We start from the raw sequence: 27,879 nt of genomic DNA, 5'->3' as shown, positions 1-27,879 counted from the left end.
ATAACTATTGAGAGAGTGTCAGAATTTAGGTTTTTTAGGTGTACTCATTGCTGAAAAATTTTAATGGAAGTCACACATAGCTTATGTAAGAAATAAAATTTGTAAAAACATTGCCGTTTTGAGTAAAGTAAAGTTTATGTTAAATTATAAGGCAATGAGAATCCTATATTGTTCCTTTATTTTACCAAATTTGATGTATTGTTTGGAGATATGGGGTAATTCTTATTTCACTAATTTAATGCCCTTATTTATTTTGCAAAAAAGGGCTGTAAGAATAATTAATGGAGTTGCTCCAAGAGAACATACTATAGGACTGTTTCTGAGGTCAGGACTACTCAAATTGAAGGACTTGGTTTCTTTACAAACTTTATTAGTTGTTCATAAAGCAAAACACTACTGCATGGACTGCAAACCCTTTTTACTGTAAATAGTGAGACAAGCAGAAGAAATAATGACTTTAAACAGCCTTTTGCTGGAAATACCCTCAAACAAATGTGTGTTTCAGTTTCTGGTGTGAAAAGATGGAATTTTCTAGAAAATGATCTAAAATGTTGTTCAAATATTCTTCAATTTAAATATAAGTATAAACAGAAGATACTTAACTTGTACAAAGATGAATGTGAAAATGTTTAAAATTATAACAACAATGATGGTCTCGTCGTTGTTTTCGTTACAAGAGTTGTCATCATTGTATTATTGTTGTGTTTGTTTTTGTTTGTTTAGTGTTGTGTAAGCAGAATTAATAATAAATAAAAAAATAAAAATAAAAAATAAAAAAAATTAAAAATTGAAAGTAGATTACATCTGATCTGGGCTATTTAAAAAAAAATTGGCGTTGTTATTTTTTGTTATGTCGGTGAGGCCATCTAATTTGTAACTTTCTTAATATAAGAATGGGGTAGGAGTTTATACGATTTTTTTTTCTTCATCCTACTCCTGTTCTTTTTGTCATGGAATGTATTTTTGTTGTGTTTGTTGGATTGTTGTTGTGGCATTTCGTGTTGCAACATTATCGGAAACCTTAACAAACAGCATATGAGGAGACTGAGTATGTGTGGAGCAGCGTTTACTTTGAACGGAGCTGAGTTACTTTTAACAATCTGCACTTGCATATAAATAATTAAAGCGTCATGCTTCTCTGTAAAAAACAAAACAAAAAACAGTGCATATATTTTTTATGATATTTTTTGCGGATATCACAGCCTTTGCGATTTCATGATAGCACTCTGCTATTTTATGATTGTAAATTGTTTTAAATAGATCGCGTAGCCTTATAAAATGGTGTAATAATGCGGTTCATGGATTCACGTCTGTATATGCGCCACTTCCGGTATTTTGCCGGTTACTCAACACGGGTAAATTGCAATCGAGGATTTTTTTCAATCGAGTACTTGACTTTAATCAAGGAATCGTTACAGCCCTAATTAGTATGAATATACATTGAACCAAACACTATAATAACATCTTAGTTGATAGTTTTGTCACTACCAAAACAATGGTGACATGTTTCGGTCATGACTGTTTCGGTAGTGACAATTTAAGATACTTTTGAGCCGAATTCAAAGATGATAATCAGCACATGGTTACCTAGCCCAGTTCTGAACAGTTGTACACACATAAAAACTACATTTTATGGAATAACACCCAGAAAAGTTTGCTTAATTGCAGAAAAAAAGGTGTTTGGTAGCGACGTCCCTTAAAGTTACACACAGATTTTCAGACTTTTAGACACATTTCCCTCAAAATGATGATACCTATCTGTAATGAGAGAGAGGCATTCAGGAATATTTCCTGATAAAAAATGTAGGGGTGTGGTTAAAATCAGTCTCGCTGCATGCCATGGCCATCCTACCAGGCCAGGATGCTCAAGGACATGCACAAGGGCAGAGCTGACCAAGGGCTCTTTGATGAGCTGCGTGCCGCCACCGACCTCGCTTTCCGAGTGACGAAGGTGACCGCACGCTCCCTTGGTCAGGTGATGTCCACCAGTGTGGTCCAGGAACGACACCTGTGGCTTAACCTGGCCGATATGAGAGATGCCGAGCGGACTCGTCTGCTCGACTCTCCTATATCCCAGGCAGGCCTTTTCGGCGGCGCAGTCGAGGACTTCGCCCCAAAAGTTCTCGGCTGCCCAGAAACAGATTGAGGCTATTAAGCACATACTGCCCCGGCGACCAGCTGCTGCCTCCACCCAGTGGCGCCCTCCTGCGACTCCTGCCCCTCCCGCTCGGCCCAAGCAGCAGCCTTCACCCGGGCCGCACCGTGGAGGTGGTCGCAGGAAGGCGCCCCAGTCCGCTCAAGCCCCGCCGCCCGCTAAACGCCAGGCCAAGCGGCGCTCCTGACGCGGACAGCTCAGAGATGGGCCACAGTTCTGTCGAGGAGGTGGTAGCAGGGCCACTCCTTCCCCCGGTGGAGGGCCGGGGGAGAATTATTTGTTCACCCCAATGTGGTTAAAGACAGAACTAACACCACCATCTCTGAGCACCCAGAGTGCGCGGATGACAGTGTGCGCCGCTTACGAGCCTCCCCACTTTTGTCCCCCTCTATCACGGAGCTTGCGGATGGCATTGTGCGCCGCTTATGAGCCTCGCCACTCTCGTCCCCCTCTGTCGCCAGAACCCTGTCAGAGCAGACACCAGTGGAACGCACGTCCTTCCCTGGTCTCCTCTGTCAGGACGCGGTCTATGACTGTGCCCCCACACCGGACGCTCTGCCTCCCTAGTCCGGGCCGACCCCGCCGGTACAGTTTTTGGAGCCTAGCTTCAGCTTCCCAACCTGTCCCGCTGGTCGCCAAGACCATCAGGCTCGGCTATGCGATTCAGTTCGCACGATCAGTCCGCAACACTATGGTCGGTGACAGTGCCCCTGTCATGCGTGCGGAAATCGCTACCTTACTGGCAAAAGGTGTGATCGAATATTGTCCCTCCGGCCAAAATGAAGTCCGGGTTTTACTTCATTGTACTGAAGAAATCCGTTGGATAACGGCCAATCTTGGATTTTGCGAGTTTTGAACCGATCCCTCTACAGGATTCCGTTCAAGATGCTCACGGCCAAACGCATTTTTGAATGCATCCATTCAGCCGACTCGGTCGCCATGTGCGTGCAGCTTACGAGCGCGCACGCAGTCACTGCTGACTTGCCTGCGTCACATCCAGAGCAAGAGTGCGGTTCCACTGAAATCCTTTCAGAGGCTCCTGGGGCATATGGCGTCCGCAGCGGCAGCCACACCGCTCGGGTTGCTTCATATGAGACCGCTTCAGCACTGGCGAACAGAGTTATGCCTCCGGCAGCTTTCGCGATTTGACTAGGTGCCTCCATGTGCATGGTTCCCCCGTTGGGCGACCCCCACATGTGTATTTCCACTGTAAGCCTCCTTGAGCATGTGTCTTTCCCTTGGCAAGCCACCTTGCCACCCCTGGGGTTGAAAGATTCCACCGTTCGGGCTGGACACCCCAGTGTTCTTCCATATGCACCCCCCATCCCCCCCCCCCCCCCCCCCGGGTCATATGTGTATTCTTAAGACCTCCCTTCGGGCGGGCGCTGTGTTGTATATTTCCACTTAGATATGCTTCCCAGTGTATTCCTGTGATAAGTAGGACTCCTTCGTCCGTGCCATTTTCACAACAGGGAGCGCAGACTTACGCAGGGCACTGGGAGACAGCCGAGAAGGTGGCGTGATTAGACTGGAACCCCCATTTCGTAACTGACGTAACTCGTAGTGATCACGAAAGGGAACGTTACGTCTTCCTGCCACTTCCGCTGTACCGCTGGAAACGCCGGAGTTCAGTCTCGGCTCCTCAGCAGGAAACATATCTGCATGTTGCAGTGTACTTCCTTATAAACCCACGAGGTAGGGCGGAGTTACGCATGCAAATTCCGCAGACCCATGGCATTTCCCTTGCCAGCAATAACCCTGCTTAAAATTTGATTAGTGATTATGACTCTAAAATCTCTTTTGTAACTAAACTAAGTATGAACACAACACTATTTAGCCCTCCAAAAAAATAACTATTTTCTGCTAGTGGGTAAACACAACCAAACTGACTCCTGTGACTCTGCCTACAGGCCAGTCTGGGTGGGCGCGTGAGGCTAATGATCACAGGAGCTGCTCCTGTCTCTCCCACCGTCCTCACCTTCCTGCGAGCAGCGCTGGGCTGCCAGGTACACACACACACACACACACACACACACACACACACACACACACACACACACACACACACACACACACACACACACACACACACACACACACACACACACACACACACACACACACACACACACACACACACACAGAGACTTCTGTTCTCATGCTATCAGTTCCCACATCTCATTTAAAGTCACTGTTTTTGTGTGTTGCTTATGTGTTAGTTTTATGAGGGTTATGGGCAGACAGAGTGTACCGCAGGCTGCACAATGTCACTTCCTGGAGACTGGACAGCAGGTAACACATGCAAATCTCACACTAACACATATAACACACAGATACACCTGTTCTAATTAATAAACAGCCTGTACTGTAACACAAACTCTCTTTGTCTCTTGCACTCAGGTCATGTGGGAGCACCGCTGCCCTGTAATTTCATTAAGTTAGTGGATTTGGCTGAAATGAATTATTTTGCAGCCAATGGAGAGGGAGAGGTAGGTCACCAGTTAAAATGTTGAATTTTAAAGGAATGTTCTTGGTTTATTACAAGTTAAGTGGTCCCACTTTATTTTAGGTGTCTTTCATGTAAAATGCATAAAATGTGCATTGTATGAAACATTTATTTTAAATGTCATTATATAGTTAAATACACTTAATATAAAGTGGTTTCAATTACTGTAAGCTTTTTTGGCAGCTTTTGTGGCATAATGTTAATAATGAAATGATTAATAAATCAAATAAGTTAGGGCACGTTTACACGACAACAATAATGCTTAAATCAGATACGTTTTTCCTTTGAGTTTTCCGCAATACAGACGACACCATTGTCAAAACGATCCCCATTCACACAGATCCGCGAAAACGACAAAAAACGCTGTATTCTGCTGCCAGGCCATTAGATGGCGATGAAACACTATAGACTGAACACGTAATACGCACGTGCATGACGTCATCGTCTTCAGAGATTTGCGTGTTTGTCGCTTACACGGATACCGTTTTCAAAAGTTTGCGTTTTCAGGCAAAACACCGTTGTTGTGTAAACGAACGACCAAAACACAAAAAAACTTTTACGTTTTTAGTTGAAAACGGTGTTGTGTAAACAGCCCCTTAGACTACTCCCTCATTTATGAATGAAATATTAACAGATGGAATGGCTAACTCCCAATATTTTTTTTTTGTGACTTTTGTCATGACAAAAGCAAAGCAAAAATGATCATTTAAAACTACTTTTTTTATTTATACAATTTTTGAGTGGGACAGTGTACCTCACAGTTTACTGGCTGTGTGTGTGTGTGTGTGTGTGTGTGTGTGTGTGTGTGTGTGTGTGTCCTCGACAGGTGTGTGTGAAAGGACCAAATGTGTTTCAAGGTTACCTGAAGGACCCAGAGCGAACTTTAGAAGCCGTAGATAAAGACGGCTGGCTGCACACCGGAGACATCGGCAAATGGCTACCGGTGAATTCTACATTCTCTCTCAGCACTTCTGCTCCTTATTTACTCTCAGTCGACAGATCTTATTTTAGTCTCCCAGTTCAGTTCTAATTTAATCAACATCCTGATTTCTGTGAATTTTACCCTTGTTTCAGTTTTCAATCTGATTAATTTTAAATGGAACTGACATCAACCCAGTTACTGACTCACCATATTTGGTGACATATTATTCCAATAGTCCACTTTAGACATTCTACTAACTAAAAGTAACTTTGCAACTACTACTCAATTAGAGTATTAGTAGACTGTCTGCTTAATATCTGCTAAATCTTTATTTACTTGACTTGTAGTTGCAAAAATACTTAAAGTTAGTACAGTGTCTAAAGTGGACCATTGAAATATATCATTTTACCCTAAGACCACTTTGTTAATAAAAAAATATGTCATCTGCATTTACACTACATTCAAAAGTTTGGGATTTGTAAGAAATTAGCCTCTTAAAATCACCCGGGTTACATTTTATTTGTCCAAAAATATAGTAAAAACAGTAATGTTGTGAAAATATGATTACAAATTAAATAAATGTTTATATTTACAGGAATTTCTGTTTACAGGAATTAAAATATTGATTTCAAAATGTAATTTATTTATGTGATAGTGAATCTGAATTTTTAGCATCATGACTTCAGTGTCACGTGATCCTTCAGAAATCATTCTAATATGCTGATTTGATGCTCAGGAAACATTTCTTATTATTATCAATGTTTTAATTTATTATCAATTATCAACAGTTCTGCTGCTTAATATTTATTTATTTTTGTGGAAACTCTTCAAAAAAATCTTTTCAAAAAGAAGAAAAATCTCACTCACCCCTAACTTTTTAACGGTAGTGTACAGTATGTAGTTATGAATGCAAATGACTGATGGGAAAGATTGCTCTGAACACTGCCTTATCGCATTAACTAGTTCTTGACAGGAGTTATTGTGTACCAGATTTTTACACAGTTCTGTATATGTGTTCACTGAAACTCACACTTGCAACTTCACCAGGTTGCATTAATAAAAAATGTAGATACCGGTAATTAAAGCATATCACTTATGCACAATCTTCCCGTATTGTTGCAAAGTTTTTAATATTTTGAAGTTAATACTTGCCTTTCAAGCCAACAGAAGCCTCCACTTTGTGACATGCTTTCATTTTATGGTCCATCATTATTTCTTCCTTACTTCATTAGTGAAGCTGAGTATTTATTGTTTTAGAATGGAACTCTGAAGATTATAGACAGGAAGAAACACATCTTTAAGCTGGCTCAAGGTGAATACATCGCTCCAGAGAAGATTGAAAACATCTACATGCGTAGTGACCCTGTGGCCCAGGTCTTTGTACATGGAGACAGTCTACAGGTGAGAAACACACACAGCAGTGAATCAGAGGATATGCTATAAATGAGAGTAAACCCATTCTGGTACTCTTTGCAGGCATGTTTAGTGGGTGTTGTGGTTCCTGATCCAGACTTTCTGCCAGGATGGGCAAAGAAAAGAGGCATTGAGGGCTCCTACACTGAAATGTGCAAATCCAAGGTAAACCACTTATATAGAAAAAATACATTTAAAGGCACAATATGTAAGTTTTCGCCACCATTTTCAAAACAATAACAAAGGTGAAGCTTGATGACGCTATGAAGGAGAGTAGGACGATGGGAGATGTCGTTTTCACCATCCAGAGATGTATAGAATTCACGAATCATGTACACAGATGATTAGTTTTTGTATTACCTGTAAATTTTTTCACACTATTTTATGTCATCGTAATGAATTAGCTGAATTTTGAATGGGCTGTAAAGTTTGAATGGCCTGTGCCAACCCTGAAGAACTGACGCCTGGTATTGTGTTTAAACAGGAACTGAAAAATGCCATTCTAGAGGACATCATTCGGCTAGGGAAAGAAGCCGGGCTGAAGTCTTTTGAACAGGTGAATCTAACAAACACAATTCCAGATAACTTAAACTCTGCCACTTATCACATTTTTACACAATTGATCAGTTTTTAAGCTTAATATTTTTTTATTGTGAATAAATAATGATCCAGATATCAAAATACAAAAGTACTTGCGCAAGGGTTTTCAACCAGGGTCTGTGGAACCCCTGTGGTCTGTTAACTTAAACAAATATTGTTTTTGAAAATATTCTACATAGCCTATTTCAAAATGTTTTTCTAGATATGGAGAATTTATCTGATGATTATTATTTAATTTGTTATTAAATAATACTTGTAATAAAAACTTTAATGTTATTGATTTTGTTGCTTTTATACTGCATAAAACAAAAAAAACAAAAATATATAAATAACATTAACAAACATTATTACATTATGCAAAACTAGTGTTGACCCGATTTTTAAACCAACTTCATTTTATTTTCCGGCAGAATAAAATGAAGTAATAATCTTAAAAATAATGTTAAACTCTCTGTTTAATAATTGTATTTTCATACTTTATTAATGATCAATTTATCATTTCTAAATGAAGTATAGCATGATTTACAAAGCAGTTATTAAGGAGTTGTCAGTAACTATTTTAATAAACTATTTAAATGTACATTCATACATCTTTTTATTCAGACATATAGTAATAGTTACTTAGTGTGTTAATAAATGGTTTATTAACATGTATTTCTACTGTAATTCAGGGTTAATTCAGGTAATTATAAAGCATTTAGTAGTGAGCTATTTTTTTGAGCTCATCTAAAGTGAGGACTTGTTATGCCTTGTAAAGCATTTACAAAGGAGATTTAAAGGCTCAGTTAAATATTTCTATGTTCTGTATCTCTGTGTTGTGTTTGTTTCCTTTTTCTGTATAGAAGATCAATGAGCCTTTAAATCTCCATTATAAATGCTTTACAAGGCATAACTAGTCCTCACTTTAGATGAGCTCACAAAAATAGTTAACTGACCACTACTAAATGCTTTATAACTACCTGCATTTACTACATTTACTTACACTTAAGTGATCTTATGAATCACTGACAACTCCTAAATAACTGCTTTGTAAATAATGCTATACTTCATTTAGAAATGATAAATTGATCATTAATAAAGTATGAAAATACAATTATTAAACATTATAGATATGCTTCTAAATCAAGAATAAGCCATTTATAGCTGTATTTTTAAACTGCTTATTAATGTCTATTATGTAACAAATTAGCTCAAAGGGGAAATATTAATAATAACTCATAATTAACAATTATGATTAATTATTAATATTTGGGTCGGTTAATTAGATTAACTTGAGGTAGCTAAATTAATATTACAATCAATTAATCAGTTCCAACGAACTCTTTTGATTATTCATTTATTCTAAGAAAAGTTTATCTTTCATGGCCACCGAAAAATAATTATTTCTTAGCATGTACAGCGCTTAGAGCATGTAACAAGATCAAGATCGTAAAATGGACTTTGTTGCAAGCAGAGAATCAGAAACCAAATACAGATTGTGCACAAGTTTTATTAACTAACTCACAAACATAACTAAAACTAAACAAACATACATTCACATACATACATGCATAGGTAAAATGGTGAGTGATATGGAACCGGAAATGGGAAATGGAACTATGGAAAAGGTCTATTTAACTATGAAAAGAAACATCAGCGTATCATTTTCAGAGCACCTCATTAAATTGATACTTGCATGGTCTGTGCAGTGGACAATTCTTGAAGTGGTTGAAATTTGAGTTCGTTGATGGGTCAGTGAGTGTCAAATGTCACTGTACAAGTTGCAGTCGTTTTCTTCTCTGCTGGGTGGAGAAGATATGATGAACTTGCATGGTTGAGAGAGCACATGACTTTTGTGAGTCGAAGCCTGCTGCCCTGGCCTGCTGAGGCCACGCTGGACGGCACGGCATCCTGAAGTGCTGAGAAGGCCAAGAGTTAATCGTTGCCCATGGTGATGGTAAGGTTGCAGTTTTCTGGATTGAAGAAAAGGCAGTCTGACTCCCTTTGGGAGCATGAAGGCATAGCAGGCGGTGTTCAGGCCTGCTGGGGCCCTTGGGGCCCCCCACTATCAACATGAAGAAGCAGAGGCCAGAGAGCAGAGCTAAGAGAGGGTGGTCACTGTGGACTGTCTCTAATAAAGCCTGAGAAAGGCCCCACCTCTCCGGGTTTGCTTAACCAATGGGAAGGGTGGACTTTGTGGCGGGAGTTTCCTCTGTGGGGAAGATTTATGACACTATCTCAAGTGTGGTTAGACATCTGCCTTACCGCTTTTCTGTTCATTAATGCTCAGATAGATATAACAAATCCACACTGCATTCTAAGAGAAGGTGATGTACCTCAAAGTGTGAGTCATTAAATGAGGATTAATTAGATAGGAGACATGATACAGGTAAGGTTACATTGACCGTTGGTTGGTTGTATAATAAAATACATACCATAGTATATACATAATAGTACACAAGACAGTCATTCACACAGTTTCTGGGATGCATGTTCATTTATAGATCAGTTCATCTATGATTAATGCAGCAGTTTCTGTCTTCCCATTGTCTCTCTCTTGAGCATGTGGTCACATTCTTTTACACCCATAAAACCAACTTATCTGATCGTGGTAGGACCTTCTTGCCCTGTTTGGGGGATGGGACCACAGATCCCAGAGTGAAGGTTAAATATTTTTTTGGTACATATACCAAATAATTGTGTCTGATTTGTCTCAGTCGTTACAATTAATTCTTTATAAATGATGAATTAACTGTTTACTAATGCTTAATAGCGTGCAGTTATTATAAAGTGTTACCATACTGGGGATATTTTAGATACATATTGTTTTATTTTTTTTATATATATTAGCTATACTATTATATATTGTTAACATTATCTTTATAGAATTCTTATTTTAATTATTATTCATAACTATTAATTATAATAATATTAAGTAACTCATGTTATATTTATATTACTGTGAAATGTAAGCAATTGTATACTAGTTGGTTGAGAGTTTAGATGGAGGGTTCAGAAAAGGTTGACAACACCTGTAAAAGAATGACTGTGTATTCTTTTATCTAATCTGTGTGTTTGTAGGTGAGAGACATTGCCCTGCACATGGAGATGTTCTCTGTTCAGAATGGACTCCTCACACCAACACTGAAAGCAAAGAGAACCGAGCTGAGAAGCCGCTTCAGGGAGCAGACTGACCAGCTTTATGCCAAAATCAAAATGTGAACACAGAGTGACTGAACTAGAACACCCCAAAACACGCATACTTGCGATGTGTTGATGATTATAAAGGAGGTGCTCCAGTTCTGTCATGTTATTGCATCAGGACCACTGCAGATGTTGATACTCTTGGACTCACTGAAGCCTAATTGAAGTACTTTTGTCATTTCTACCACTTGGAGGTGCCAGCGTCGTCTCTCAAAAGAGGTGAAGTACTATGTGTTTGACACAGACTCATATTTCCATATCTGAATAAATGATTTCCACTGAAATTGACAGTAGAATGACATCTTAAACTGGTTGTGGTTGATGCTCAGATTCCACTAACAGCCCTTTGAAATCTCGGTCCATCTCAGATGTGCCTCTCTCATGGAGATTAAAGCTTGTATATAGGTCATCTATTTATGTTTTTGTACATCTTTTAATGTATTCTGGTTCATGCAAATTGTGCAAAAGTTTATTTCTAGCATGTGGGTGTGAGACAGAAATAAATTGATGGCATTGACTTTTAATAATGTTTGGGTTTGTTTTCTTTAACCTAGTTCCTATTCATTATTTTTTATACATACCTCAGTGTCTATATTTAGAAAATGTGAGTGTTGCACAATATAATATTGGTAATACATTTCCTCATTGGGAATTATTCATCAAACATCAGTATATTATATTATTCCATCTATTTGCAGGTGTTTGTAGTAATATAATTACTAAAGCATAACTACATTTCTGGTTCACAGACAGTGGGAATGATCTTGCATGAGAATGAGTGAGAAGAGCAATTCATTTTGAGTTAGATTTTTTTTATATATATGAACATGAAATATTAACGCTGTACTTTTGAAAAGACAAATATGACTTTTGTGGTTAAAAAAGAATTTGCTGTTTGAAAAGTTCTCATTTCTTTCATTGGTGCTATTTTAAATAAAAAAAAATTAGGGGGAAAAGATATGGGGCATAATATATGGGGGAAAAGATTCCATGATTACAATATAAAGTGTAGATAAAGGTCTACTCTATGACCTGCTACTAAGAGTGCAAGGCAAATGGCTAATTATTTTAATTAATGAAACTGAAAAGATAATGAGGCATATGATTGAATAATGGATGAGAAACTCCTTTTCTTTAGTTTACGATTCCGTTGTCACTTACTGTTACCTGTGCTTAGGCGATTGATACACCTGAACAAACTTTCTAAATGCAAACACCCTTCTTGTAATTCAGTAAACTGGTTTCACTGGCTGTCAGTGTCCTACACGCTATATAGACATAGGTTGTGAAAACATGTTTTTCTGCTCCCAATCTAAATATTTGAGATTATAATAAGAGCTAACAAACACCCATTATAGATGCAATTGTTCTTTAGACAGACATCTCTATAATTTCCAACCATCAGTTTATTTCAAAATGTCTTCAAAAATGTCTGCTCAATATTGAATCATTTTGAAACGTCGGTAACACAAACTCTCAGAATCTCAATTAAATATTGACCAATCATCCAGTGCACCACAGAGCTGTTTAATTACATACATTAAATGTACATATTCATGATTGTACAGTAAACATGAAACATTTTCTATCATGTATGCATAATTAGATCATAACGTACACAATGCATGCATGACCTCAACTGAAAGAATTATTCATGACAGTGACTTTCTCAGGTGACTGATGCTGACCGTTACAACAAAAAGAGTGTTGACATGTATGCACTTACAGTGATGGTTTTGCCCCACACACTTCAACTTTTAGATCAAAATGTCAATGCATGTACACAATTTTCTGTGGTAAGTGGACTGGATGTCACTGATACCTTCCACAGCTTAACTTCATGAAACAAAGTATGTCTGTAAATAACACATTTATTGTGTCTCCGTGGAAAACTACACTTTATATTTCAGAAGTTATCAAAATCTGTTAACATGGCTCAGTGAGAAGCACCAGGAATAGTTCTGATTGTTGTTTGCTTTTCACATTAAAACAGGCACACTGGTTTCCCTTCAATTTAAAGTAATCTCACCGTCCATTGCTTTAACTGATTTAATGCCCACCTATGATTCTCATTTAGTCAAACTAGTGCAATAACACATTAAAGTTTATCAAAGTCCCTGATTACTGCTAATTCTGCCACCTTTTTTTTAATTCATTATTATTATATTTTTTATTAGTAAACCAGAGGCAAGCAACAAGTAAATGGTATAGTCACAAGATGAAAAAGACCTGAGCACCTAATTTTACGTACAACACTTTAAATTACATTTAGACTTGTTAGGAAAACCATCAACAATAACCATCCTGAGAGAGAAATCACAAACTAAGCATGTTCAGCTAATGCTTCTGGTAAATAAGTGGATCTGAAAAAGAGTTTCCCTGTGTAAAAAGTGTCTTATACTTACTCAACCCCTAAATCTATATCATATGCCTTAAAGTTCCCTTGTACCTTCAAGGATTGAAGTACATCTCTTTGGTGAGCATCGAGACAATGCAGGGTATTTGTTTCCTAGCGTCAAAGTCAGGCATGTTGGAGGTCGACTCAAAGTTGTACGCCACTTTATGGTTGACCCTGGTCATGATCTGCATGAGCTCAAGTTCTTTGCCATACTTTGCCATCATTTCACAGAGAGACTGAATGAACCATGAACCGCTCATGGTGTTTCTCCAAGAGTAGTAACCTGACAGAGAAAAGAAATACATTAGGAAACATTCCATGCATGTAAATTAGGGCTTTCAAAATTAATGCGTTATGGCATGCGATTAATTGTTTCAGTTTAACGTGTTCAAAATCATCATCATCATCATCATCATCATCATCATTTTCTTCCGCTTATCCGGGGCCGGGTCGCGGGGGCAGCAGTCTAAGCAGAGATGCCCAGACTTTCCTCTCCCCAGACACTTCTTCCAGCTCTTCCAGGGGGACACGGAGGCGTTCCCAGGCTAGCCAGGAGACATAATCCCTAGCGTGTCCTAGGTCTTCCCCGGGGTCTCCTCCCGTTGGAACATGCCCGGAACACCTTCTCGGGAAGGCGTCCTGGAGGCATCCGGATCAGATGCCCGAGCCACCTCAGCTGGCCCCTCTCGATGTGGAGGAGCAGCGGCTCAACTCTGAGCTCCTCTCGAATGACCGAGCTCCTCACCCTATCTCTAAGGGATCGCCCAGCCACCCTGTGGAGAAAGCTCATTTTGGCCGCCTGTATCCGGGATCTTGTCCTTTTGGTCATGACCCACAGCTCATGACCATAGGTGAGAGTAGGAACGTAGATTGACCGGTAAATCGAGAGCTTCACCTTGCAGCTCAGCTCTTTCTTCACCACGACAGACCGGTACATCGACCGCATTACTGCAGAAGCTGCACCGATCCGTCTGTCAATCTCCCGTTCCGTCCTTCCCTCACTCGTGAACAAGACCCCAAGATACTTGAACTCCTCCACTTGAGGCAGGAACTCTCCATCAACCTGAAGTGCAAGCCACCCTTTTCCGACTGAGAACCATGGCCTCGGATTTCGAGATGCTGATTCTCATCCCAGCCGCTTCACACTCGGCTGCAAACCGTCCCAGCGCATGCTGAAGGTCCTGGTCTGATGGGGCCAGCACGACATCATCATCCGCAAAAAGCAGAGACGAAATCGTGTGGTCCTCAAACCTGACACCCTCCGGCCCCTGGCTGCGCCTAGAAATTCTGAAACAGAACCGGTGACAAAGAGCACCCTCCACAGGACGCTGCGAGGGACACAGACGAATGCCTTCTCCAAATCCATAAAGCACATGTGGATTGGTTGGGCAAACTCCCATGAACCCTCCAGCACCCTGGAGAGGGTATAGAGCTGGTCCAGTGTTCCACGACAGGGACGAAAACTGCACTGTTCCTCCTGAATCCGGGGTTCTACTATCGGCCGTATTCTCTTCTCCAGTACCCTGGCATAGACTTTCCCGGAGAGGCTGATAAGTGTGATCCCCCTGTAGTCGGAACACACCCTCTGGTCCCCCTTCTTAAAAAGAGGGACCACCACCCCGGTCTGCCAGTCCAAAGGTACTGTCCCCAACCGCCACGCGATGCTGCAGAGGCGTGTCAGCCAAGACAACCCCACAACATCCAGAGACTTGAGGTACTCAGGGCGGATCTCATCCACCCCCGGTGCCTTGCCACCGAGGAGCTTCTTGACTACCTCTGTGACTTCAGCTTGGGTGATGGACGAGTCCACCTCCGAGCCCTCAGCCACTGCTTCCTCAATGCAGTCAGTGGGATTGAGGAGATCCTCAAAGTATTCCTTTCACTGTCCAACGACATCCCTATTTGAGGTCAACAGCTGCCCACCTCCACTGAAAACAGCGTTGGTAGGGCACTGCTTACCCCTCCTGAGGCACCGGACAGTTTGCCAGAATCTCTTCGAGGCCAACCGGTAGTCCTTCTCCATGGCCTCACCAAACTCCTCCCAAGCATGATTTTTTGCCTCCACGACCACCCGGGCTGCAGTCTGCTTGGCCTGTGGGTACCTGGCAGCTGCCTCAGGAGTCCCACAAGCCAGCCAGGCCCGATAGGACTCCTTCTTCAGCTTGATGGCATCCCTTACTTCCGGTGTCCACCACCGGGTTCGGGGATTGCCGCCTCGACAGGCACCGGAGACCTTAGCCACAGCTCAGAGCGGCCGCATCGACAATGGAGGTGGAGAACATGGTCCATTCGGACTCAATATATCCAGACTCCCTCGGGATCCCGTTGAAGCTCCACCGGAGGTGGGAGTTGAAGATCTCTCTGACAGGAGACTTGGCCAAACGTTCCCAGCAGACCCTCACAGTACGTTTGGGTCTGCCGAGTCTATTCAGCTTCCCCCGCCATCTGATCCAACTCACCACCAGGTGGTGATCAGTTGACAGCTCCGCCCCTCTCTTCACACGAGTGTCCAAGACATACGGCCGGAGGTCGGATGAAACGACCACAAAGTCGATCATCGACCTCCGGCCTAGGGTGTCCTGGTGCTACGTGCACTGATGGACACCCTTATGCTTGAACATGGTGTTCGTTATGGAAAGGCTGTAACTAGCAAAGAAGTCCAATAACAGAACACCGCTCGGGCTCAGATCAGGGGGGCCTTTCCTCCCAATCACGCCCCTCCAGGTGTCACTGTCGCTGCCCACGTGGGCATTGAAGTCCCCCAGTAGAACGACGGAGTCCCCAAACTCTGTGAATCTCCTGTCTGTGACAAGATTCATATGCACAGAATGACGCTTCATTATGAACAAATTGAACGCTTTATTACGAACGAAAACACACAAAATTATGCCAAGCACAGTCTTAAGCCTGGGACACACCAAACCGATGCCAAAGCACTAGCGCTGATGAAAGCCGTTTGTGTTGTCGCCTCGCTTCGCCTGCGTATGGAAAAAAAAAGCTGCACTTGAACACACTGAGAGAACTACAGCCGACTGTCAGCTAGAATGCGCGTTCTGTGCCTGCGTGTAAATGAGACAACTGTGTATTTCTGAAGATATATTCGTCTATATTCGTCATTCAAAAAGGGAAACCGACGCTGCAGTCTGCAGATACACAAACCATAAACAAAGCAGTGCGTGCTTACCATTTTGAATATCAATCCTGCTAAACACTTTTCTTTATTCCACTCCGCTCATGTTAATATTGAAATATTCGCCGAGAAACACTCAGGTAAGATAACGTTACTTTAGAACAGCCTTCTATCTGTACCGTTTTGACCTCTTTGCTCACTGTTTTGCTATTATTATATAATATATTATTACTCGTTCACTAAGCTGAACAGCCAATCAGAGTTCTCTCTCTCACCGACGTCCGATTCAACATGTCAACATTTCAGCCGACTGTGCGGAACACACTCAGAAAACTTAGTTGGCTGACGCACAAAAACTGCCCGACGGCCAGCCATCGGCTTGGTGTGTCCCGGGCTTTAAATGAACGTAAAGAGAATGGTATGCATGTCAGATCTGTGTCATGTGTGGCAGGTCTTAAAGTGACAGCAGCCTAATAAACCTGCTGCTGTCTGTCATTAAAGGTGAACTAAGTAACTTTTTTTACCTTAACTGAACAGCTTCGGAGTCATTGGAATGGTTATATTACTTATTTCGGGTTGAATGGTGGTCGTTTCGCACCCCCCTGGTGCCCGTGAGCGGAAAATACGCACTTGCAACTTTGAGCCGGCGGGCCGCCGGCCGCTGCGTCAGGAAGTCTCGCGTGATATCAGGTCTCGCGATGTAAACAATTGCTTTACGGCCAAAAGAAATCTGCTAAAATGCTGTCATTATTGCGCTCCCTCACGCTGTCCGAACCCGAATGAAGAAGACGTTTTAAAGAACGTCCCATCTGCTTTGATGTCGTTGATCTATAGCCTCTGGTGTCTGAGAATCAACAACGAGTTTTTACAACAGTGTTGTCAAATATCTATTCCGAAGCTGTGGGGGGAGCTCTAGAGAGAAACCTGCGAGCAAAAAGCGAGAATACAGCGAAGAAGTCCCGAAGCTACTGAGTGCTGCTTTAATGTTAATCAAAGAACAAAAGAAAAAGAGAAAATCACTCACTGTTCTTGACTGAATAACTTTTGTAGCTTTAATAAAAAAAAAATCTATGTTTAATTTAAAAACAAGTGTTTGATAATTATTCAATTTATGTAGCCTATTGGCCTATTTTCTACCTATCTATATTTATGTGGTTTCTACATTAATTTGGAGATTGAATGTGAAATTACAATATAAAGATATGCTAAAAACTTTAATGTTAGGTGCAATTAAATCACAATTAATTAAATATGCAAATTAATTAGTTAATTTTTTATTCGATAGACAGCATTAATGTAAATGATCTTCATTTAGAGAATTATCTTCAATTATATATATGCCTACTTGGGTTTCGATTGATTAATCAGCATATAAGGAATACTATCAGTAGCCACAATTCATTAAACTTCCCTTTGTGCATTTGCAACTGTAGACATATAAAAAAAAATATCTCTTAAGCTCACACAGGCTGCATTTATAGAACAAAAATACAGAATAAAAGTAATATAGTGAATTATTATTATTATTATATATTATTAAAATAACTTTTTACTATGTTAAACTGTATGCAATTTCAGCATCATTACTCTAAACTTCAATTCCACATAATGCTTCAGAAATCCTTCTAATATGCTGATTTGATAGTGCACATTCATTATGTTTGTGAAGTTTTCATCTGATACTGTGATACATTTGTGTGCTTTGTGTGTCTGCACCTGGTACTGTAGAGTATGCATAGAGGAAGTCTGCCTCCACAGGTATCCTCACTGGACCGTCTGAGCTGCTACTGGCGTCAGTCTCCACACCGGGATCCAGCTCTGTACCTCTACAAGCCTGGATAATTCAAGAGTGGAAAACAAGCACTCTGAGCCAGCTCATTATAAACATCAACCCAGAAAACACACACACACACACACACAAGATGACAGCAGAGATTCAGGATGTACCTGTATGAAGAAAAGTTTGGGCTTTCCCACAAGCGATGGGCAGCGGTCTCCTCTAAACAGGCTAGTTAAGGACTTTAGCTCCAGAGAACCATCAGTGCCAAAAAACACTCCCTCGTCTCCATGACTGAGCATCACACACACAAATGAAGCACAGCGACTGTGGTCGTCACGGGCAACTGAGAGAACAACAAACAGCCATGTTACAATTGGTTACAATTCAAATGGTATAAAAAGTATAATGTTCAATTAACATAACATTTGGGTATTGGCAGCTGATTCAAATTAATTTGGTAATTTTTCAGTTATAACATCAACATGCTTTTTAAATAATTACTTAATGCCCTGATCGCAATAACAAGAAAACTTGGGATTTTAAGATTAATCTACTGATATTGAGGCAGAAAGCTGAGAAACAAGATATAAGAATTCATTTAAGGTTTGTGCAGACTGAGTGTAATATGAATACACCATACCTGCTGTTAAAACCTGCTTAATCTGCATTACTGTCTGGTCATTGTAAACTTTCACAGTGTATCCAAGCTTTCGAAACACATTCATTACGTTTCCTGCATCTACATCAGTGCCATTGCGTTGGTTCATGCCTGTAGGAGGTGAAGAACAGGTAACCATCACTCTTACATATAACATATTTTTTTAAATGACTTAAAAAAGTTTAAGACTAGAGAAACACAATATATTCATTACATTTTTAATTGATATTAGTGATTCACACTTTCACAGCATGGCCATCAATACTATGGAAACCTCGCTTCTCCATTTTTCGTCTTTTTTTGGAACTATACGGTTATCCGGACCACACGTGTGTCTTTTAGTCCCGTATAGTCCGTGTAGTCATCCCTGATTGGTCTTAACCCCAGTGACGGGTAGGTTTAGGGGCGGGGTTAGGGGTAGGCCATCGTGTGGTCCGGATAACCGTATAGTACCCTTTTTTAAAAATAAATCATTACTATTGGTCATCCTTTATGTCTGTCTGTGGGTATAACATTTAAAACCAATCATTTACAAATGTTTATTATATGTATAAAAACCATATATTTTAGGTTTACTGCAAAATATGCATAAATTATGCACATTCATAGTGCTTTATGGGAGTAGGCGGAGCTAAAGAGCTATTTTGGAGCATGTTGCTTTTTTCGACTCTCTGATTGGTGTAATTTTCTGTACAGCATCATAGCTGCACGCAGTTTGAACAGTCTCTGCTTCACTGCTTGTTTGCAATGCAAGGGTAAATAAAGAATTGGTTCTTTGACTTTGAATAAGTACAGTATTTTCTTTACTCAAGAAACACTATACATATATAAAGGCTAATGTTTTATGTATTTGAGGAGCTGAGAAGAGTGTCGTAGTCTAGCATTTTTCATCGAGTCATAGCCAATACTGTCATAAATAGCCTGTGCGTAGCACTTCGTCTTTAAATACACAAGATTTTGGCCACATGACAGAAAAAAACTGAGCGCCAGCATAGCTACATTAAACTTTATAAGTTGAATATATGCATAATATATGCACTTATTGCCTCAGATGAGGTCGGTCCAATGACGGACAAAACATGTATGTCCAAAATCCACTGGGCAAAAAACTCCTAACTCCATTTGAGCTTGATTTTGGGTAAAATGTCAACAATAAAATGACACATGCAAGTGTCTGACCACATATAAAAGCATTAACTTTGACAGCGCAGTGTTTAATTATTTTTTAAAATATGTGCACACTACAGGTAAAAAAAAAACAAAAAACTGTTAAGACAGATATTAATTTTGGGTTCATCTAAAGATTACATTTACATATTCTTATTACATATAATACATGTATATTATTTTATTTATTTTGTTTAATGCATGTATACACTATTAAATTTGTTCACTGTTCCGTTCATAAGTAAATGCATTTCAACAATCATCTGAGTTTGATGAGCATTCAAATTGACAACTTTCACAAAAACAAGACGACTGACAAGTGTTACCTGTCTTGCGATCAAAGTTCTTGTTGTTGATGATGACGCAGTGCCCGATGTTGGGGTAGTTCAGGCTGTATCTGAAGACATGTGACTGACCCTTAGCGTCCACCTGCACGGGCTGCAGTCCAGATGCCACATCTGTACCAGGACTGTACAAACAGATGCATGAATCAGTTAGATGAAACAGTAGCTACTATAAATGAAAGACATATTAAATGAGATTATGCAGATGTTTGTATGGGTCTGTTCTTTACTTCCATGTTTGATTTATTTAGCACTAACCGTAATATTCATGGAAGTTAATGGATTAAATTTATAATAATCATAAATATTAATATTAATAAACGTTAAATACAACCCTTCACGTTATTAGGCCTAAATGCTTAAATAAACAAGTAGAAACAAACCAGTCTATATTTAAACACCATGAAAAAAAAAAAAAAAAAGAAAGCAATTGTTAGGGAATTTAATACTGTTTTTGAACTGTCAATCACTTCTGAAAGCTGCATAGCAACAGTCGTCAATATCATCTTACTCTGTTGAAGCCTCGCTCCGCGCGTCCACGTAGTCTCCGTTCATCTCCAAACGTTTAACGATCACTCTTAAAGACAAAAAAGGTTTCCTCTTCAACAGGAGAAGCTGTTATAAATGTAACTGGAGGCGTACAACGCGTTATAACGGGCTTTCAGTAGAATGAGCACCGAACCAGCATGCCGGATGTATTTTCTTTGTTGTTTCGCACGACCAGCCAATGGGAAGCTGCGAAGAAGAAAAAAACAGAAATAAGACTTAGGATATTGTGCTTTATTGAACAATATATAAATGCAAAAGGCAGCGTTAGCAAATATATTAACTAGCAAAGTCAAATACAGTATTAACATAATGGCTGTGTTTCAAAACCTAGCGAGCTGTCTTCCAGCGTGTTGGGAGTGTTCCAAACGTGCAAGTTCAAAAAGTGCCCAACAACGCGGTCAAGGTGTAAAGGTTTAAAGACACAGCCATTGTAAAGAAGGTCAAGTCCCGCTTGCCCTGCTAATGCATCAAAAAATACATTTGAGACATAATTACAGCAAAGAATGATGCCTATCAAATTAACTATCCTAGTAACGGTCCACAAGTAAATCCACGATTTTACTGGAATGCACAGAGTCTATTTTAATATATTTCATACTATTAAAACTATGCATCCGTATGCATGGCGTTTCTTTGTCTGCTTTTGGGCGTGTAAACGGATAACAAGTAAAGATTGACATAAAAAAACAAATCCTAAAACATTAATGTAGGAAAAACAATGGCAACTTACTGACCAAAAATTGGAGAATGTCCTGTAATTGACAGCTTACGAACAAGATTCCGACGACAAAGCGGTTATTGTGCATCCAGGAAGTGTACTGAGGCGACACCTCTAGCTCTACAATAACTCGAAGTCCTTGCGCTTGGCTATTGCGCTTCAATATCGCCCTCTGCTGGGTAGATGTCTTCTATACACACACATTCTGCCACATGAACAGCCTCTGAGTTCTGTCTGTCTGTATAGCCCCTTACACAATTGCGTACAGAGCCATAGCCATTTGAACTATGCCCGTTGATCACGCCTCTTGTGTAGTAGAAAATACGGAGCAGACTCCCCAGACTAATGTTCAATCTTAAAAGATTGAGCTTGGTCTGGTGATAGCCAGACTAGTCGAGGGCCAGAGTTGAGAACCCCTGTCTTATACCCCTGACATATTTCTAACCTTGATTATTTTGAGAGAAAAAAATAAATAAAAAATTCATACCTGCTGCACAATGTACATTGCATGGTGGTGGGAATGGTCCTTTGTGTCTGCAATGCAGTTTTATAGGCGTTTCTCAGACTTGCAGCCTTTGGTACGACTGGGTAGGCTACATTTATTTAAATAAAATTATAATGTGCAGGGATAAATTATTTACATTTACATTTATTCATTTAGCTGACGCTTTTATCCGAAGCGACTTACAATTGCTATATATGTCAGAGGTCGCACGCCTCTGGAGCAACTAGGAGTTAAGTGTCTTGCTCAGGGACACATTGGTGTCTCACAGTGGATTCGAACCCGGGTCTCTCACACCAAAGGCATGTGTCTTATCCATTGCGCCACCACCAAATATTTATAATAAATTATTATTTGTAAGAGTCTGTCGATTTAATAACGCGATGCTTCAGAATATGATTCTGCGTCATTAGAGAAGAGAAACGATGCACTCACGAGATCCATGCTAAGACTCAAGACGTTCTAATAACATCAAAATTGCTTTATATTTTTTTATCCTTACCTGATCCCAGCGTGGTGAGCATATTTTACTGTTGTTCCTGAATCATTTGAGTAATTTTTTTATTGAGTCATTTTTAGACATGTAGCACAGCACTTTGGCCAACTTGTGTTGTTTTTAAATGTGCTTAATAAATAAATGTTGATTGATTGATATGTTAAAGTTTTTTGCATCTAAACGCCAAATGTGACACCGTTGTTATTTGCACATGATTATACTCACATTTTGGGTTCTGTTACAAAGCGAGTGTTCTAAATATGTTTGTTTGTGTTTTTTTGAGATATTTGAGGCTTAAGTGAATGTTAAGATTTGATACTGAACGGCTGTGATCTTGCTGAATCATAATGTGAAACATACTGATCATAATGTGATGTGTAACAGTCATCTATGTGGAATAACTTGTGTTAATTTTGTAATCTGATTATATATTGTTTTTCTTTGTTTTCAGGACCTTTCAGGGTCAGGTGCTTTCAGTGTTGTCGCCAGACCTACCAGTACTTCGAGTGGAGGCAGCGCTGTCCTCTCTCCAGTCCCTCCTGTCAGTACAGCGGGAGGCGGCGTTTCTCCGAGCAGAACCTCCTCATCAAAGTATCCTTCCACTCGGACTTAAACTTGTGAGTGAGGTCCTTTTCAAAAGCAAGCTGAATCAGCTGGGCCTTGCGTCTGTGCAGCATACTGCGCCGATGCTCTAAGAAGACGCTTTTGAGCGTGGAAAATGAGTTTTCACACATTGCTGTGGAAGCTCCTAAAGTTAGGGCAAGGGTGTAGGCTGTGAGAACAGTCGGCATAGCCTGGAGTGCACAGTTGAATGTGCTGAGAATATTGGCTATTTTCCATTTTCCATCTTCGGGGGGAACCGGGGTGTTAGTCATTTTCTTCACCAGAAACTCACGAGCCACATTATATTCAGATTCAACCACATCAGTTCCAGCTAATACCAGGAGAGGGGTTACCTTTGATGGGTCCAGGAAATTATCCTCGGCCTCTGGGTTCAAAGCAGCCAGTGCGCCAATGAGCTCGCTACTGCGCTCTCCAAAATGCGCATTCATCTCTCCTTGCACAGCATCGATAACACTGTAAAACAATCTCATGAACTCAGTCTTTTCGTCTATGTCACTTTGTGGCTGACCAACTGTTTCTTCAACTGCAAATCCGCGGAGGTTCTTGTTAATTGTGCGTCTTCTCTTGCTTGGACCAGGGTCGGTCACCGGCACAGCCTCGGTGGCCGATGCTGGAGGAGCGCAGAGATCCCACGGTGCAGAAAACTCGTTTTCTGTGCGCAGTGTCTTCACGCAGTCAGAAGCGCTGTTCACAAGTGTCACCGTAGTGAACAAGTCCATATCTTCGGCCTGTAGTAGTCTGTTAGGCGGTTCGAGTGACAACAGTGACAGCACGAAGCAGCCACGTAGCCTCGACGCGCACCTCCGCTCCAAGGCCTTGTGTGTTTTCCACCTCGGTCAGTAATGTGGATATGTCGTGAAAACTCTTCACCACAACTTTGACCGTTGCCAAATGGCCAGCCCATCTCTGGTCCAAGAGACGTTTCAGGGTATCGCCTTTGTACAGAATAGCCACGGTTGGCTTCCTGATGAAGTTGTACAGCATGTTGCATACTCCAAAAAAAAATCCTCGACAGCTGCTTCACTGGACATGGCATGAATCACAACCAGATGAAGTTGGTGATTAAAGCAGTGAATATATGGTATGTTACGATCCAACTTGTTTTGGAGTCATTTCTGCACACCACCATGCCTGCCAGACATGAGTGATGTGCCATCATAAACCTGACTCAGGATTTTGTCCGTGCTGAGTCCGGCGCTGGTGAGCTCATCAATGGTGACACCTGTCAGAGCCTCTGCATCACCTTTCTCAGATGTGGCCATTACCAAGAGGCGCTCACACACACACCATAGTTTTCGCCAACAAAACGCACAAATACAGATATATTTTCTTGGTCTCAAGTATCCCCTGTGCCATCCACTTTAATTGAATACCAGCTATCGCCGACTTGTCTCACTATTTCCTCTGTCACGAGTTTACTCATCATTTCGATAATCTCGTTTTGTATCTGTGGGCTGGTATAGCGTGCATTCTGTGGGATTGTTTTTGTAATCCTTGTCAGTTCGGGATCTTTGCACATGGTGTACTCAAAGAGAAACAAAAATAGCCTCATGAAGCTATTATCATCTAGCACACTGGCAAAACCAGCATTATCTCCACGTAACGGCAATTGATTCACCACTAAAAACTCCAGCATATCAATTACGGCTGACAAGTAGTATCTGTTGCGAGCCAGTTGCTCGGAATTTAAGAGAGTGGAAATCTCTTTTCCTGTCTCTCTACGTTTTTCTGAATCTCTCCACATTGCTTCACTGGCTAAATGTTCTTTTGAAGCTGCATGCTTATTTAAGCCCTTGCCTGTTTCAATTGCATGTTTCCAATCATTAAATCCCTTAATGGAGAAGGTCACGTCCGATGATACAGATTTGAATTTCCTGCAGGCATAACAAAATGTGGAGTCCTTTTCCACCGAGAACTCAAGCCAGTCCCTGTTCAAATACCAGCCAGAGGAAAATGATCGTTTTTTTTTTACTAAACATTTTGACTGGATATTTCCTCAACACAACCTGTTTGGGTTTGTCCGTGCCGAGGTCACTCACACCCACTGATTCAACAGGCAATTGTGACCCAAATGCTGCCCCACGCCCAAGGTCGGGCTCCACAGAGCTACTGTCAGCATCAGGCTCAGACTGTCGTCTAGGGTCAGAGCCAACTACAACATCAAGAGGCGTCGGTGTTGTATCCACTTTGGCAGATGAGACTGTTGGTGGGCTTTTTACCACTTACGGATATCCATAACGAACTAAAGCGAGTAAGCAGGCGAAAACTCATCACATCAAAAATGCGCGGTACCTGTTGAGCGGCTACACTGACGTACGTAACGTAGCCTAACTTTCTTTTTAGTAAGGCCGTGATAGGCTTTGCAGTGTAGATTCCCATCAATCAAACAAAACCACACCATTGTTTCTTTAGATTTTTAATGTTTTAATGATAAACAACGCAACATTAATGCAACACAAAATGAGCAACTATGATAATATAAATTAAAATGAAAGTAAAATCTTTTTGCTGTTTGAAGAGGGGTTAGTGAGACCAGCTGGGGCGCTCACCCTGTGGTCTGTGTGGGTCCTGATGCCCCAGTATAGTGACGGGGACACTATAATATCAAAAAGCACCGTCCTTCGGATGAGACGTTAAACCGAGGTCCTGACTCTCTGTGGTCATTAAAAATCCCAGGATGTCCTTCGAAAAAGTGTAGGGTAACCCCGGCATCCTGGCGAAATTTTCCCATTGGCCTCTATCAATCATGGCCTCCTAATCATCCCCATACTGACTGGCTTCATCACCCTGTCTCCTCTCCACCAGTAAGCTGGTATGTGGTGGGCGTTCTGGCACAATATGGCTGACGTCGCATCATCCAGGTGGATGCTGCACATTGGTGGTGATTGAGGAGATTCCCCCTTCAATGTAAAGCGCTTTGAATACCCAGAAAAGCGTTATATAAATGTAACAAATTATTATTATTATTATTATTATTATTAAGGGCAAGGTTGTCAAGATGACATCCCTTGTCATCAGTTTTCTCCTAAACGGGAGCCTGGCAGGCTTGGGTGCTTCCTCAGGGGATGAAGCAGGCACAGGTGCTTCCTCTGGGGAGGCAGTTGGCACGGGTGCAGCCTTTTGCGAAGAGTTGCACATAGGTGCTTCCTTATGCCAAGTTCACACTACAGAATTGTAAGCCCAATTTGCAAGTCAACGAGCTCCCCGACAGGTCGGGCTGTGATTGGGGCAAATCTGAAGCTGGTTGCCTTAGTTTTATAACATTCATTAAATGTATTAATTAATTAATAAATTAATTGTTATATTATTTACAATGAGCAATATGCCCGGTGGCAGTCTGTCAGAGGAAGAAAATGAGACAAAAATGAAAATATTATTCAAAATGAACGTAACAACAAAGTTGATAAAGTTTACTTGTGTTGTATGCTATTACTGTAACTAATGCAGATGCATAATATGAAAATAGTTTTTTTTTTAAAGGCAATGTTTACTTGTTTGAATACATTTTAAAATAAGTAAAAACAAGAGATATAAGGGACTTACAGAAGCTTCTGTGCTCCTCTCTGAGATCTTGTTAATAAAAGGTGCTCCCTGTGCGCAACACACAGGCTCAGGGATCTTTCGTTTTTGCCTCTGAGATTTTGTCAGGCATGGTTATATCTGAAATTACACAACATTTTGCAAACATGCTACATAAATCGTCAATTTTGTCTAAGCTGCCTGGATCCGACTGTTGACTGTTGACTTTGATTTCCATCCGCTGCTTTTTTCGTGGGGATGACCAGTCCACTCCTGCACTGTCCTTTTGAAGGAACAGACATAATCATGTAACGCTGACCAGATTTAATAAATGATTCTTAAAGAAAATCTAAAGAAAAATTGCTTCTACCATTTCGATATGAGGCGTCTGAATGGAAAAGGATATGATTTGCATCCCAGATTAAATTATTAAAGTATTTCGTTTCTAAATCTTAGTAAAATTGAGAGATAGGAGGAGGGTCTAACCAATGCTCTTTTCCGGGTCGGCTGGGACCTGGACTGAAGTCTGTTCGGAGTTCCCGAGTTCGGTTGTGAAGTGGTTATCTGAGGGGCTGGATGATTGTTGCGCCTCAGTTCCACACACAGTTTTTGTGGAGGTGCCTGACACAGACCTGCATTGTCCTGTTGCGAGAACAGATATAATCGTGCAATGCTGGGCAGGTTTAAAGGTAGGGTAGGTAATCCTGTTCAGAAACACTTTTTTTTATACTGGGTGAAATGGTCCTTCCATCCTGATAGTAGTCAATACATTATGTGTTTAGAAAAAGGAATGAAAAAAATCAGACCTCTGTAGCAGCTGCAGGACAGTAAAAACTCTGACCAATCACTGCCATTTGGTGCGAATGTAAAGAACCAATCAGATGCCTTCATGTCTCGTGCCCGCCCCGAGCCCCACTGCGCGCGCTGCCCGGCGTGCACTCATCACATGTCACCGTTCCCAGGAATATTCAGCTCAAAGCACCTGCATATGCAGTCAGCGAAGGCAAACAAGGCAAAAACTACTTCCTCGGACCCTGCCCGCGCTCTTGAACGACCTCCTCTGCTTCGCCCTCAACCCCGGACCTGTCCTCGAACCGACGATGCGGTACTTGTCTCTGGACTCGGAGTGTACGTTAGTCTTCATTAGAGTCAACAATGTTTTCATCATGGAAACTCTTACATGCAAACACCGTATATGTTATGAATCTTACACGA

General features: G+C 40.9%; 2 protein-coding genes across 5 annotated transcripts in view; one reads left to right on the top strand and one right to left on the bottom strand.

Annotated features, from left to right (window-relative positions):
* Window positions 1-12,925, top strand: part of acsl1a (acyl-CoA synthetase long chain family member 1a) — a 37,243-nt gene extending 24,318 nt beyond the window's left edge. For all 3 annotated transcript variants that reach the window (XM_082165775.1, XM_082165776.1, XM_082165774.1), the window contains exons 14-21: window positions 4,066-4,161; window positions 4,375-4,447; window positions 4,556-4,644; window positions 5,488-5,604; window positions 6,841-6,984; window positions 7,060-7,161; window positions 7,481-7,552; window positions 10,657-12,925. In XM_082165775.1, the coding sequence (XP_082021901.1) occupies window positions 4,066-4,161; window positions 4,375-4,447; window positions 4,556-4,644; window positions 5,488-5,604; window positions 6,841-6,984; window positions 7,060-7,161; window positions 7,481-7,552; window positions 10,657-10,797 (834 nt within the window). In that variant the 3' untranslated portion in view covers window positions 10,798-12,925. The remainder of the gene's footprint in view (window positions 1-4,065; window positions 4,162-4,374; window positions 4,448-4,555; window positions 4,645-5,487; window positions 5,605-6,840; window positions 6,985-7,059; window positions 7,162-7,480; window positions 7,553-10,656) is intronic.
* Window positions 12,286-21,694, bottom strand: casp3a (caspase 3, apoptosis-related cysteine peptidase a). 2 transcript variants are annotated; one of them, XM_082165844.1, is made up of 7 exons: window positions 21,540-21,694; window positions 20,768-20,991; window positions 20,239-20,381; window positions 18,728-18,856; window positions 18,255-18,430; window positions 18,024-18,141; window positions 12,286-13,460 (listed from the first exon to the last, which is right to left on the bottom strand). In XM_082165844.1, exons 2-7 carry the CDS (start codon window positions 20,809-20,811, stop codon window positions 13,231-13,233), a joined length of 840 nt encoding a protein of 279 aa, XP_082021970.1. In that variant the 5' UTR covers window positions 20,812-20,991; window positions 21,540-21,694; the 3' UTR covers window positions 12,286-13,230. The 2 variants fall into 2 exon arrangements, with proteins under 2 accessions (XP_082021970.1, XP_082021971.1); XM_082165845.1 differs by having other exon boundaries at window positions 21,536-21,674.
* Between the last annotated feature and the right edge of the window lie 6,185 nt (window positions 21,695-27,879).

The sequence above is a fragment of the Leuciscus leuciscus genome (assembly GCF_965113295.1).
Source record: "Leuciscus leuciscus genome assembly, chromosome: 3".
Lineage (NCBI taxonomy): Eukaryota > Metazoa > Chordata > Actinopteri > Cypriniformes > Leuciscidae > Leuciscus > Leuciscus leuciscus.
This window is presented reverse-complemented; position numbering and strand designations above follow the sequence as displayed.